This window comes from Nylanderia fulva, unplaced genomic scaffold, assembly GCF_048542155.1.
Source record: "Nylanderia fulva isolate GAGA-0341 unplaced genomic scaffold, ASM4854215v1 Scaffold4, whole genome shotgun sequence".
Taxonomy (NCBI): Eukaryota; Metazoa; Arthropoda; class Insecta; order Hymenoptera; family Formicidae; genus Nylanderia; species Nylanderia fulva.
This window is the reverse complement of record NW_028190476.1, coordinates 616,211-631,462: the sequence shown is the minus strand read 5'-3', so window position 1 is coordinate 631,462 and position 15,252 is coordinate 616,211. Positions and strand designations below refer to the sequence as shown.

The 15,252-nt window shown below is 35.1% G+C and overlaps 3 protein-coding genes across 6 annotated transcripts in view; 1 reads left to right on the top strand and 2 right to left on the bottom strand.

The window, feature by feature from the left end:
• The window catches only part of LOC114944678 (calcium and integrin-binding protein 1), a 4,335-nt gene extending 1,486 nt beyond the window's left edge, over window positions 1-2,849 (bottom strand). The window contains 5 exon segments of the mRNA XM_085485970.1: window positions 914-1,066; window positions 1,729-1,826; window positions 2,070-2,130; window positions 2,133-2,161; window positions 2,163-2,849. Of these exon segments, the coding sequence (XP_085342096.1) occupies window positions 914-1,066; window positions 1,729-1,826; window positions 2,070-2,130; window positions 2,133-2,161; window positions 2,163-2,203 (382 nt within the window). The 5' untranslated portion in view covers window positions 2,204-2,849.
• The window catches only part of rt (Protein O-mannosyltransferase rt), a 24,200-nt gene extending 8,948 nt beyond the window's left edge, over window positions 1-15,252 (top strand). Inside the window, exon 7 of the mRNA XM_085485966.1 lies at window positions 15,185-15,252. Coding sequence (XP_085342092.1) covers window positions 15,185-15,206 — 22 coding nt within the window. The 3' untranslated portion in view covers window positions 15,207-15,252. The remainder of the gene's footprint in view (window positions 1-15,184) is intronic.
• LOC114944687 (luciferin 4-monooxygenase) overlaps window positions 10,089-15,252 on the bottom strand; it is a 103,047-nt gene continuing 97,883 nt past the window's right edge. For all 4 annotated transcript variants that reach the window (XM_029320705.2, XM_029320706.2, XM_029320704.2 and 1 more), the window contains 6 exons: window positions 14,186-14,335; window positions 13,364-13,571; window positions 12,935-13,265; window positions 12,138-12,432; window positions 10,991-11,543; window positions 10,089-10,418 (listed from right to left, as the gene is read on the bottom strand). In XM_029320705.2, the coding sequence (XP_029176538.2) occupies window positions 10,300-10,418; window positions 10,991-11,543; window positions 12,138-12,432; window positions 12,935-13,265; window positions 13,364-13,571; window positions 14,186-14,290 (1,611 nt within the window). In that variant the 5' untranslated portion in view covers window positions 14,291-14,335 and the 3' untranslated portion in view covers window positions 10,089-10,299. The remainder of the gene's footprint in view (window positions 10,419-10,990; window positions 11,544-12,137; window positions 12,433-12,934; window positions 13,266-13,363; window positions 13,572-14,185; window positions 14,336-15,252) is intronic.

Here is a 15,252-nt window from a genome sequence, read left to right as displayed (position 1 = left end):
ATATTGTATAGTACATTTATTTCCCAAGTGTCACATATATTTTAAAATAAGTTTAATATTTATCAAATATAGAGGAGATAAATTTAGACATAACGATAGCTAAAAAGATTATCTTCGGGCTCAAAATGATGTGAATTGATACTTTTTTAAATTTTATATTATAAATAACATCATTTAAGTTATCTGAACAGAATCGCAACCGTATCGACAGATTACTGCGAGATCGCGACTCTATCTTTACAATAATTGATAAACAGATCTGAAGAAATTAAACGATCTTGATTAACGAATTTGTATGGTTTATGTTAATATTTTTATTATATACTATTCATATACTTTCTATAGTAATATTAGCAATATTAATACTTTTTATAGTGTATAGAATTAAATAGAAATTAATTTTAAAAACGTTAATTTCTTTTTTATTCTCTTTTTTAACGAAAAAGCACACTTATTTTTATATTTGAGAATTTTAGTCATATATATTTTCATTTTTTTAGTATTATTGTATAAGTAAAGTTATATAGAATACTTTCTATATTATTTATATAGAATATTTTTGAAATGATATATTAAATCGATATTTATAAATTGAAAGGAACAATTATTTATATATACAAAATATACCAAGTTTTTAATATGAGTATCGCTCTGTCAAACTTTGTTGAAGATGTTTCGCGCATTTTGCGATATTTGCGCATATATATTTCAGAAAACTACTATATTATAATACCAAGATTTTTTGTTAGAAAACGCAACAAAGTTTTATAATTATATTTTTAGTGGCTGATGCATTGTCCGCGAATATGTTTAATGAGCGCGTAGGATAGTGGACTGCAAATATTTGTTGGGACGAAAGTTAGAATTCCGAGCACACAAAAGTCTGTAGATTAAATTGCGTTTGCGAGCTTACCGAAAATTTCAAAAGCCCATGCTGCTCGAATGCCCTAGGGACAATTCGCGGAGAAGGCCGAACAGAGATTGAGAATATCCTTAAACCTCAAATGTCCGTCTTGTTTCGACGAAAATACCCGATACATCGCGTTGCGGAACGGATTGCACTGAAAATATCGCATACATCCCGCATTTTATTATCTCTTGTCTATTTAAATTAAACAAATTGCATAAACAAATAAAAAACATTTGAATCGTTTTTCTTTTTATTATGTAAAAATTTTCCATTTTTATATATAAACTATCTTCTTTCTTGTTTTTATTTGCTTCGAGAAACATATATTGCAACATGTAAAAGAATACTTAATTTTTGAAAAATCGATTTGAAATTAATTAAAATTATATTATTATATATTTAAATAATAATTTTAATTAAATTTTAATAAATTTAAAAAGTCATTATTAAAGTTTAATTCTAATATACTAATTATTAAAGTCTGTTATCTGGAAAAGACTGTATAATATTTAAAGAACAGTTTGTTTCGTTCGTGTCGCAGTTAATCATCGCTTTGTGCAAATTTCTAACTTGCAGGAAAAAATGCTAACGCTTAAGAAGGATTTATTGCTGCGCGATATACGCGATGTTTACAGAACGGAAATTCACTCTTGCTCACTGTGATAATCTCATATTCTTTTTACTATCGAAAATTTGAACATCATTTTTTAAATTTTAAACATATACTTTTTTATTCAGTATTATTTTACAATAATTCATATACAAAAAAGAGATATATTTTACATTAAATAATGTGAAATTCAGAACTTCCTCGAATCTGTGCGGAAGAATTTTGTCGATCTACTTTATAGAAAAGCGATAATCAAGATTTCTTTTAAGATCGCCTAGTTCCAAATCGTCAAAAAGTTTATAAATCCTAGAAATTATAAATGAACTGATTAAATTAAAATAAAATTAGTTAACATATGACAGATATATTTGCAAAAGGTAGAGATAAAAATAATTGTGTAAGGTAAATAATTGTAGCTTATAAAAGAAATGTTTAACGTAAAAGAGTTAATGAGATTCTTGATATCTAATGCATATAACTTTTAGAATGTTTCCTAATTGTTCATGGACGCGCATATGTATCTATACAAAATTAAATTTTTTCACTCACTAACAAATTTCATTCTTACTCAAGTATGTCAGCTCGACATATTCATCGAGTATATCTTCAAGATAGCGTTCTCATTAGAACTCGAATTACCTAGATACAGTTTCAATTTAATACGTCGACACACGAAATACCATCTTCAACCTATATTTAACTGACTGTTATTGCATTAACGATAACGAACGTTAGCACTTTGCTGTGCGGTTATAAAAAGAAGCTTATATTGGTATTGTCAATTTTATGTGAGTGCATTTAACGAGGCTAGCGTTCGTAATTACATTATAACACAAATTTGACGCAATCGTTCCAATCTATATAGATATATTTATGTGGATCGATATTAGAATATTACAGTCGCGCGATGATAAATGCTATTAATTCTGAAGAAAAAAACTAAATTATAGACAGTCGATCCTCAAGAAGCTTAAGCATTTAATAATCATTTATTTTATCAAATTCTTGTTACGAACAGATCGTTTATAAATTAATCAATAATTATTTTAAGACAAACTACATACAAAGGGATATACTTATTATTTGTTGAACGCGGGTTGTGCACACGCGTTGAGTATATATATATTAATTATTCTTGCTCGTTTGGCCGCTGAAATAATAAGTAATCTGCGGACGCGATCATTTTAATTAGTTTTAATTATTAGACGCGATGTTTTTAATTAGTTATTTAATCAGTTGTACGTATGTTCTGAGTTTATTATCACGTCTTAACAAATGCATATTTACGACGTACATAAATAAGCGCGTGGAGTTTTATATATGTATACATATACATATGTACACATATATTGTATATATATCACTCTATATACATATACAATATATATATATATATATATATATATATATTTTTTTTTTTATTGATTTATTTTCTTATTTCGTTGAAAATTTTTATGCATTGCATAATTAATTAATATAATATATTTTTATTATATTATCTTAATTAATTATACAATGCATATATTTAATACATATTTTTATGCATATGCTTTGCAGTGTTTAATATTTATTATCAAAGAATAATATGACTTTGCTTCACGCGCGTAATTATATTCGATTATAGATTAAGCGGTATGAGAAAAATATATATATATACATATAAAGTATAAAAGAAGTTTTATATATAGTGTATATATGAGATACGTCCGCATGTGCGTGTTCGCAGTAGAGAGATTGCTTAGAATTAAGCAGCATCGTGCCGCGCGCAAACGTTTAAACCGATTACACGTGGAACGCGCGGAATTTCACATGCAAGCTTTAATTAGATCGTCAGTGCTGACGATGGGCGCGATCGTTGATTAGAAAATGCGTGGAAATCGTGCGATTTGCGCGCTTACGGAGCGAGCGAAGACATTCATTGCGTAGATAAATAGATATGGAAGCTACGCGTAAATATATAACGCAGAATTGCTTATTTATTTCTCCGCCATCCGTGAAATACACTTATTATTTCACTGCTTGATTAATATCGCAGATGAGTATCAATGACGCAGTCTCGATATTAACCGAATTGCAACTATATAGATACCTAATTTGCAGCCTGATGTGATCCAGAGATTTATGCACAATATTCACATATATTTCTTATATAAATAAAATAGAAATGGCTTTTTATTCTTATTAACTGAATTTATATACAATACTGTAGACAAGGTGAATATTTATTATTATAAAATTTAAAAAAATGATCGACAGAACAATTCGCAACTATTTGCCCTTTCAGTGTCGCAATAATTCTTCGCAGGAAGAGTTTCAAAGTACTGCCGGACATTAGCTGCGCCATCGTTACACGCCGACTATAATAAAACAATATTTGCATTTGCATTATGAATAATCCAAGCGATTGACGATTAACCGATGACATTCGCGGCACGATTTCCGACGTACAGTGATACACTGATTGCGGTATTGCGCCAAGTGCGGGCCGGATATCGAGAAGGGTGATCGCGTCGTCCTTCCTCTCCCACATCGCGCTATAAAACAATTAGTCCTGCTCATTCGTTATATAGGTACGGTGAATATATCGCTAATGCGATCTACGCGCGGAGTTGACGATTTCTCCCTCGCGTCGAGCACAATTCGTGTTCGACTGCGCGGTTTCGCCGCGAAAGTTACGCAGTCGGTCGATCTATTCATGCCGAAACGCATTCACACGCACGTGTCGCGTCGCTGCATACGTAATCGAACATTGCGTCGTGTCACGTCGCGTCACCTTTTGTCACCCTCTCTAATGCATATTCGCCCTATCATATTTTGCGATTTTTTACCAGGTATACCAGGTTTGACAAGCAAAACTTGCATATGGCAGCAGAATTGAAGTCAGTTCGCGAAATGTTCTTATTTGTAGTCTTATTTTTTTCTATATAAGGAATATCGAGATAGAAAAAAGGAGATCGATATGTAAAATTTTAAGTATTGCTTAATACTTTTATTTGCAAAATTAGAAAAGATAATTTTTTTATAAATATGTGAAATATGACGTTCTCGATGAGCAAAATTTAATTTCTTGCAAAGATTGCCAAGATTGTCAAATAAGGAAAAAATTAAAGACATTTTATCGCAAGGATCTAATACATATACGTTACAATAATAGGATCTAATACATACGTTAAAACAACAAATCTCCGTCCACAACTGCGGATAACATTCGCTTCCACGATCTAGTGTGTTCCAATCAGCCGCGTGCGTTCGAAAGCAACATTATCAATCTAAACGTGAAACGCACGTAAATAAAGTCCGACTGCACCCGAAAACGTCAACGGGACAACCGGCTGCGGAAATACAGCGTGTTGCAAAATTGCGTTTTACAAATTCGAGTCCCTCTGTGTCAACCAGACCTCTCTCTCTCTCTCTCTCCCTCTTTCTCTCTATCCATCGGGTGAGACGAAAACGGGGGAACAACGGCGAAGAGGCGCGTCGGTAGTGGCATTATTGTGCAATTAACGAGGGGTAAAACGCGCCATAACGAGGCTCGAGGAGGAGGGGGTGGACTCACGAAAAGCGGCCAATAATTATTACACGACTTTGCGAAGCGGTTATTGTCCCAATTCGACGGGCGGCAATACGAGAGAGAGAGAGAGAGAGAGAGAGAAGAGGGTGGCGAATGGGGAGGAAGAGGGACCTAGTCGCTTTGCGGATAATAGCTGCGCTCGAGAGGTCATGTGAGCCTGACGTTCCAGCATGTCAACAGCAACTATGCATCATCGGATGTCTGCCGCACGTAAACGCCTGTCTCCTCTTTCCCTCTCACCCTCTCGCTCTCTCTCACTCACTCTGTACGCGCTGTCCACCCTCTCTCTGGATCCCGTTTCTGCTCGAACTCGGTGGCCCTTCCGGTATCCGCCGATCTTCCCCCTCCATCGTGGTCAGATATACGGGCTCGTTCATTATAATAAGCAGTGACGGTCAAATGAACCTTCGTTAACCGTGAAATATCGATTCCCTCTCTCTTCTTCGCTCTTTTTTCCCCCTATGCAAGAATCGAGTCTCCATGAAGTACGATCACTTCATTATAATAACGATTCGAAAGAGACTCAATTTTTCCGCACGCCAACTTCATCGATGGAACCGTTCCGTAATTCTCGGGATCATTTAACGTCTCCGGTCTTCTTTTCGCCGCGACAATTTGACGTCGGGATCACTGCGCGAAGGTAAATCCCGGAGCGCAGTCAATGCATCACGCGGAAATAGACACCCCGGGTCGGGTGGCGAGCCGTAGATTGCCCCGCCGTCCCATTCCCGGGTTGCACTTGACACTACATCGTCGTCGTAATAACAATTCATTTTCGGCAGCGGCATGATTTCCCCGGGAACGTGACCGCACTGCTATACGCTGCTCAAGGGCGAGTAGTAGTAATGGCCAGGCACATAGGACAGACTGAGAGTTGGAGTACTAACGTGCGGTTACTACTCGTACACCGCGCTGTGAAATTACTTTAAATTATAGAGAATAGTAGAGAGAGAGAGAGAGAGATGGCTAAGAGAGGGAGAGAGAAATAAGAAAAAAATTAATGCTCTTTTCCTCTTATACTAATTCTCTCATTTTAGTCCCCTTCTCCCTCAAAATGTTCTCTCTATTTTGTCGTATACTCGTCATACTCGTTTTTTTTTTTCATTCCTTCTTGAGGTCTCTCACGCTCTCGCGTTTGCTTGTTCTTCCTTTTTCATCATCCTCAAACTCTTTGACCTCACTGTCTTTTTCATTCTTTTCCTACTTTCGAGCTGTGTCTTGTTTTTCTACTTCTTACCACGCTTGTACTCTTCTTTCACCCTTGTTTACTGTCCCTCTTCATATTTTCATATCCGTTTTGTCTCCTTATTTCAGGCTCTTTAATTCCTGCTTATTACTATTAAAGTAGTTTTATTAACATATTTATGTTGTACAACTTTGTTTAAAAAAATATTAAAAAGCACCACTTTTTATATTAGCAATTATATCTCTATACTTGTCAAGAAAATCTAATATAAAAATTGTTTGTTAATTTATAATATTGACTGGTTAAGCAACGTATTACAAACATACATTTTATAAGAGCTGTATCCCAGTTTCATTTTGTAATTTCACATATATATTTATAGAGTTAATCTTCATATAATTTCCTCTTCGGTCTGTTTTCTGCGTCACTCTAATTTTTGTAGCTATGCTTTTAATTCTTCGGGAAATTACTCGTTGAACATATACTACGTTGGACTGAATAAATTTCTCCTCATCTCTCCCTCTTTCATCTTCTCTCTAGTTTCGAGAGTCTCGTGCATTTACCTTTCCATATATAATCGTACACCCCCGCGCGAAGTGCAACCTCCAAGCTGGCTGCATATCTCTACGCCAGGAATTGGAGTGGATGGCGAACGTGGGTACAATAGTTCGCATTGTATTGGATTCAGCCGAGTGATAGGCCCCTCTCCCAGTCTCTTCTACCCCTCTCTCTCTCTCTTACTCTCTCCCTCTCTCTCTCTCTGCTTTGCGCCTCACCTTCCTCAACCCCTTCGTTCCCACCCTTCTCTCTCATTTTCTGAAGGCCCGGCGCGAGCGCGTATTGTGCCGCGCGTTATGCCCAAATTTCGCTATCTATCGTTGTTGCGGCCAACTGCGTCCTTTTGTACCCTTTCAGCTTGCGCTTTGGTTTAAGCAGCGTGTATCCCGGATTCGACCGAATGCATTCCTCGAGGGAGGACGACTCCTATCATGCTTGTCGATCTATACTTCGTAACGAAAGCCCTTGACAATCAATGGACGTTATCGATGTCATTGGATAATTTTCCTTCGTTGTAAATTCCGAAATTATTATTATCTATGAAATCAGAAAATAAATAAGAAAATACTGATATATATATATATATTAGAAAGAATAGTCTTTATTTTGGAAAAAGTTCTCAATCGCTTCTAAAATTGTATTTTTTATTATGCTGACAATCAATGGACGATGTCATCGGATAATTTCCTTTCGTTGTAAATTCTGAAATTATTATTCCCTATGAAATCAGAAAATAAATAAGAAAATAATGATATCAGAAAGAATAGTCTCTATTTAAGAAAAAATTCTCGCTTTTAAAATGGTATTTTTTATTATGTTTGATAATAATTTTCGGCAACGTTTCACGATGACAATTGTCATAGCTCTCGAGACGGGCTAAAGTATAAGACGACTGAATACCTGAAGCCTCTGCGAGGAATATAATCGTTTGGACTGATTAACGTCGCGAATAACATGTCAAGCGTGCGCGGCGCGAATCCGGGCTATTGTGAATATCTGAATATTCGCGAGGCATACGCGCGAATTCCTATATCTGATTGCGCGCGAATAGACTCGGATCTCATTTCCTGAGTACATCCAAGTATTTCATATATGTGCACGTGCGTAGTCGAAAATTTTGTCCTGGTGGTTTGTACGCATTTCAACGTAATATTTTGTTTATAATATAAATATCTCATCTCAACGCGGTATGGCTTTTTTCTCTCGAAATATATCATTTTCCTGGGTACCTATAACGAGAAATTGTAATCATTTAAAAAAAGTGCAGCTTAGAATTATGCAAGCTTGTAAATTTATATCTATAGTTTTTAAAAGGTTTGGTCTTAGGCAAAATTTATTCGGAAAAACTTTTATGTTTATTTTTATTTTACAAAAATCACAAATGTTCGCAGTAAAAGTTTGTCGTTTAAGTGAAGCGATAATCCTCAGTGTTAAGAGGAATCACGCGAGCAGCATTTTTGAAAATTCATTCCACCATCAGTAATTTATCGTTGCCCTCGATCCCTGGCCAACCCCTTCTCGCCTACATACGCAGATTTCAGTAATCGAACCCCCACATATGTTATGGTGAGTCCAATAACGGTATGCGCGCCGATAATTTGCTGTGTTAGTATCGCACACCATGACAGGTCGGTTTTATATAATTAGGCACATGATCGGGCACGGCAACACGCGATTATGAATTATTCGTTTGGGCTGCGGGACTACGCAAACACACAATTATCTCCAATTATAAAGTGTAGGAAAACGAGCATAATAATATACATCTTTACCATACATACTTTCTATTTGATTGTGAAGACAATCAAAACATTATGCAAGTTACTTGACTGTATGTTGATATAATTCTTTTCAATATTATGTTTCTAATTATATTGATTTTCAAATTATTAGTTATTTGGCAATAAAAAACCACACACGCACACACGATATGAAATTCTAGAAGAATGTTTATTTGTCAGAAAGAATTGTCTCTAAATCTATCGACCGGATGTCGAGATTAACGACTGCTACCGACTCGACGACAAAACGGCGAACGAAATTTCGCGAAGAGAGAGTTCCTGAAAAATGGAATTACTGCAAAACCCGGGGTTCTCGTCGGGGAGAGGATAGGGAATTAAACGGCCTTCGAACGCGGCTCAAATAATTGATGCACGTCAATTAGATTTGTCAGGCCAATCGTCGTAATTAAATGAACAGGAACGCAAGGCTTGAACACGTACACATAACGACGCTTACACACGTATATACATGCATCCACGTGTATACGCATGTATATACCATCGCGCATGACGATCCTGTATCCGGACCATATTCGAGAGAGTGCGCGGCGTGAAATTTAAATTTCTCCAATACCGGATACCGATAATCCCGTTGATTCGTCGAAACCGTCGGCAATTCATGCCGCACTTTTCCGCTAACAGTTAACTATTCCGTTAAGCGACGTAGCCATTACGTCCAATTATCGCTCGCAGATGCTTTTAGAATAGAACGACGAACAAGCACGAATATTTTTTTTCGTAATCGATATATTCCTGTCAAAAAAAGTTCTGCGAGGAATTAGAATCTTGCACACATATAGTATTCGGATTTAAAACGTGGAACGCGAGATAGGTTGAATCACAGCTGAATCTGTCGGAAATTAAAGATTCATGCATTATATATATTAAACGACAAAAGAGTATTTGCTATAAAATAAAGCTTTCGATATACATATAGAGAGGAAGTAATGGAAGATTGATGCTTCTCTATGTAATTTAATGCTACGTGAAAGGTTTCGAGACTTGAGTCGATCATCGTGGGCCATTACAGTCTTTGTCGTTCATCCAGAGAATTTAATTCTGTTATAGATATTTCCCGATTTACTATACAGAAATTCTATGAGAAACACATGAAGATCGATAAGAGGCTCGAACTGTATCGTCGCAAAGGAGAAAAGAAGCTGGATATTGATGAAGTACGAGAGCGCGTGTTGCTCGCCGCTTGCTTGACGTGTGTAACGCAACAGGTTTCTTCGCTTATTTTCGTAGCACCACAGGTCGGCGCAAGAGTGATATCACGTAATAACTTGAAAGCACACTCTCTCGGTATGCTGTTTCAATATATTTGAGAGAGAAACTAGGTCACCGTGTGTCCGTATTTATTTGTGTGGTCGCATGCATTAGTTGGTCAACAGTTCATTTACAAATTACTCGACGTGACAACACGCTATATAGAATATTTGCTGCTCCAAAAATACATTTGTACATAATCATTTATATTTGCATTTAAAAAATTTATTTGCTTAACCGATATACATGTATAATATATATGTGTGTAGAATATGTAAAATAATTCTTCTTTGAACAGTTTCAACAGTATAAAAATATTTATATTTTTTTACAAGTGATAGTTTGTTATCAAAAAAAATTTATATTTTATTATTTATTATATTTTTATTTTAAAAAATCGATTAATTTATATTATTATAGTTTAGCGATCATTACTCGAAGTTCGCGGCGTAAAATCTTGCCGGAAGGATTCTTGGGTATGGCATCGACAAATTGCACCCCGCCATGCAACCATTTTTGCGGCGACAATTTCTCTGAAAGATAAATTGAATTGCTCGGTTAATGCATGGATAGGTTGCCGCCTGGCTCGCGTTTGCTATTAAAATGCAATGTCAAGACGGGGTACGTCCACATTCTAACCGTGCTGTATATTTAAATTACGTAGTCTACGAGGATAACTAACAATTTCGTTAATGATGCAAGCGGCGTTTAATGTCGTTGCGTTGCACGATGTCGCTAACAACTAATAATGCCGTTAATAATGCAACGCACCGTTTTACGTTACTACTATATCATGAGCTCGCTGCTCTGACACCCGTATTTCATCCACACATTCAAATTTAAACGCGCACGTTTCCAACGTTAAGCTGACTTTTCCTACTGTTGTTTAAATTTATTTATAATTAATAGAAAAAAGATTTCTAGTAATTCAAATCTTTTCTTTAAAAAAAATTTGCTATTTTTTAAAAATGCCTTTAAGTTTATTACATACAACAAATTTTTATCCTTCTCTGATTCCACACTACAGAGAAAATATCAAACTCTTCATATGTAAATCTGCGAAGAAATGTCGAAAAAGATTTACAATAGTTGAGAGATAACTCACTTTTGACAAATTCCTGGAGATTCTGCTCGGTAATCGTGGCGCCGGGTTGCCTCACTATGAAAGCCATAGGAATCTCACCATTGCGTTCATCAGGTCTTCCTGTGACCGCGGCGTCCTTCACCGCGGGATGCGACAGTAGAACCGTCTCAATCTCTGACGGCGAGACCTGATAGCCTTTGTACTTGATCAGCTCTTTGATACGATCGACCACGTATATCCTGCCCTTGTCATCGAAGTAACCGACGTCACCGGTGTGCAGCCATCCGTCATGGTCGATGGTCTGCCTGGTGGCTTCTGAATTGTTCCAGTAACCCAACATCAATTGCTCCCCCTGAAAGCAGATCTCACCCACCTGACCAGTTTCTAGTGTCTCTTGTGTCTCAAGATCGACCACTTTGCTAAGGAAACCAGGCAAGGATACTCCGACTGTCGTATTTTCTGACGAATCCTCATCATCGCGTGCACTCAGATTGCTTACTACTGCTAATTCCGTCATACCATAGCCGTTGCGAATGCTCTTCACCCCGAGACGAGTTTTGACAGCGGCTGCAATCTATGGAAAAAAAGAAATTACTTGGAAATTTTTGTTAAGAAAAGAATTATCATGGATTATACAAATATAGAAGTAGTATTTGGAAGTATGAATTTTTCTTTAATTATAAAACACAGAAGATGTTTTAAAAGCTTGTATTTATTCTTTCCCTTATCAACGTTTATTTAATCCTAAAGTGATGGTATACTAGAGAAACGTCCTATGAAAGAACAATGCTCAGACATTTCGGGAGTGTGCTAAATTTTCGAAAGTTTTTATTACTGTCGATAAGAGATCGCAGTTTCACATTTTCCGAAAGATGCGATTGCGAACGTGACCTTTTATTTTCTCCTCCTTTAGCGATTCCAAGCCGCGACTAAACAAAAACGAGCGCGATAAAGTTACTCCCGAGCCGTGTCTAGTGAAAACGCGACGACTCCCCGAGACTCCTTCATCCTCTCGCGGTCCTACGTTCGATTCTCTCACCATCGCCGCGGCATCGAGGACTCACTTCGGCACTTAGCTCTCCCGATGGCTTTTCTTACCGCAATAACTTGGCCGGGGGATCGGCAGGCAGGGAGACGACAAACTTCATGACGACAGAAGAAAACTTACGTCCTTCGCAAGCGGCGCCGCTCCGCAGATGAGTTCTCTCACGCTGCGAAAGTCGTACTTATCCACCAGCGGGTGCTTCGCCAGGAACGTCAGGATCGGCGGCACGAGCGGCAGATGGGTGAGTTGGTGCCTCTGTATCAGGTCCAGGAAGAGTTTCGGCTCGAAGGCGGGCATCATGACTGTGATGCAGCCTGTATATATGGAAATCAACAGCATACCCAATGCGTAACCGTGAAAGAACGGTAACAATATCAGCAATCTGTCGCGTTGCTTTATATCCAAGTACTCAGGCTCCCTATTTTCAAGATTAGACTTGTCACATTTAGATTATGAACTGAATAGTATCTTGAAATAAAAATAAAATTATAATGCTATATTTTTCGAAAGATTATTTGCAAATAAATACTGTAAACAGGTACAATTATATTGAATTTAAGATATGTATAATACATATGTTGAAAATCAGAGTAAAGAGAGATAATGTTATTTTTCAAATAGTTATTGTTATGTATCATATGAAATATTTATTAAAATAATTATTGTCTATAAAAATAAGCACTACCTTGATATATTTACTATATAGACATATATTATATATTTGATACATAATATTTTTTAAAATAAATATTATTTCTTTTTTGAGTGTTAATACTTTAAATATACAATCATAATTTAATTAAAAGTATAAAATTTTGTTCCAAAACTTAGCTCTAGATCTAGATCTTATTAAATTATATACATATATAATTTGATTCGGGAAAATATGTTTACTAAATAGATATTTATGTATAACTTACTTGATTTTTACTATAAACGCTAATATATTTTTATGTGACCAAGTCACTCCTTTTGGAAATCCGGTAGTTCCACTCGAACAAAGAATAGCCGATGGATGTCGGCTACTATCGCCGATATCTGTTGCTTTGTATCCCAGAAAATCTACAGCTTGTTCATTATTTAAAATATCCTTCAATGTACGCATATTTGTTGTGAATGGTTCATCATCCAACTCTATTAACTCTATTTTCCAAGATAAGTTTGAAATGACTTTAGTTATGAGACGTTCGGTGCGTCGAGACACCAAAATAATACTCGGTTTCGCGATGTTTAATATGTGCTGGAATTCATCTAAACATTATATGTTTTATTAAATATTTTAAATACAGATAAATAATCAGTTACAATAAATATTTAATATAATAATGTTATACAGTTGTTATACTTACATTCCGTATACAAAGGATTGTATGGTGCTAATATAGCACCGATGTAGAAAGTCGCGCAAGCCGGTATCAACCAATCTATTCGATTTTCAGATGCGATGGAAATTCTGTCCCCAATTTTTATCCCGTATCTTTGCAAAAAATTTGCGAATTTCACACTTTTCTCGAGTAGTTCCTTGTTCGTCATTCGATTACCGCTGTGTCCGTCTATCTGTAAGAGAATAATAAGCATTTCTTCGTGTGTAATTTTAATTAAAAATATAAATAATTAGAATTTAATTAAAGTAGAAATTTAGCATACTATACATTTTTAATTGTTTTTCTTTATACATTGAAATCTTTTGTATCTTACGTGTGCGTGTTAAATATATTAACAATTTAGATAAAAGAAAATATATATAATTTAAATAAATACATCTATTTTTAATTTAAAACATGTATTATTCAATGTATACATGATATGAGATTGCTACTTATTATTTATAATGACTATAAAATATATTTTCTTTATAAATATTTATAATATAATATATTATTATAAAAGTATAATATTATTAAAATTTAAATTTTTTCTTTTTTCGCATTTGCAGTTTAAAGCGAATTAAAGTAAAAATGCAAAGACAGATGGGAGACTAGTCGTTATGAGTGATGCATAATGCGACAGCGAAAATTCAGAGATAGATTTCACAAATTTTACCTCTGGAGATTAACGTTAATAGAATTCCGAAAAGCTGTTTCTGTTTGATACATTTTATTTTTTTATCGCGAAATTTAGCAAGTGATCAAACTTGTAAATATATATAAACATGATTTTATAGCACTTACTATCAAAACATCATCGATGTTTTCGCGTAGTTTATTCAGCATAGCTTGCCCAACAGATATAGTTGGCGATGGTTGTTTCAATCGACGCTCAAATATTTTTCCCATTTTTGTAGTAGTATGGAATCTGTCTCTACAAAGTGATATTTTTATCTGAAAAAGAATGTATTTTCTCGTTAAATTATGTAATACATGATTTATATTTAAACTTCTTGTTGAAAAATAAGAGTGCTAAACTTCGAGATATTAATTTGCGAATATTGGAAATATTTTAATAAAGTTTTAAATACGTGTAAAATAATGTACAAAAAAATTTAAATTCTTGACAAAGATAGAAATATATTGTAATTAAATATTATATCAACAAAATTTCAATATATTTGTTCAAGATGCAAGAACTTAAAAGATTAATAAAGTCTTGATTGATTAAAAACTTTAATCATTAAATTATTAATTTAAAATATTTGTTAAGGAAAAATAACTGCGAATAATTGAAAGAATCTGTTATTCTTTAAAATAACATTCTTTATATATTGCAAAACACTCTATATAATTGTTTCTTTTAAAATAAAATCATTTAAGCAAATAAAATCAAGAACTTTTGCATTTTTATTTCTCAAGGTCATTGTTTACTCAAGTTTTTAGATTTATGCAAATTATAATTTTTAAGTTTTTATCCATAGAGCGCGCCAAACATTTGATCGATAATGCCGCAAATTGCCGCGAGGGCGCGTTATAGTTGCGCGCGTCCACTCGACGGAGGACGCGCGTTTGGTTTCGCGGTTCGTGTTTTGTGCAAAAATTTCACAGATTAGGCTGCAATAAGTACTTAACATTACATTAATCTTATTCTTTATCATCTATTGTATTGTTTCGATAAAGTCGCGCATCTTGCGCGCAGGATTGACGAGATAATACGGAATATTATCTTTTATTGTTAGATGAGATTGCTGTCCTCGCGCCATATTAATCCTTTTGCATATTTATGCATATTTTTTTCAGACAATCCAGATGTGCTATCTAAACAAAAACGGAGAATTGCTGAGTGACAAGATGAGGCGGAAGGAGAG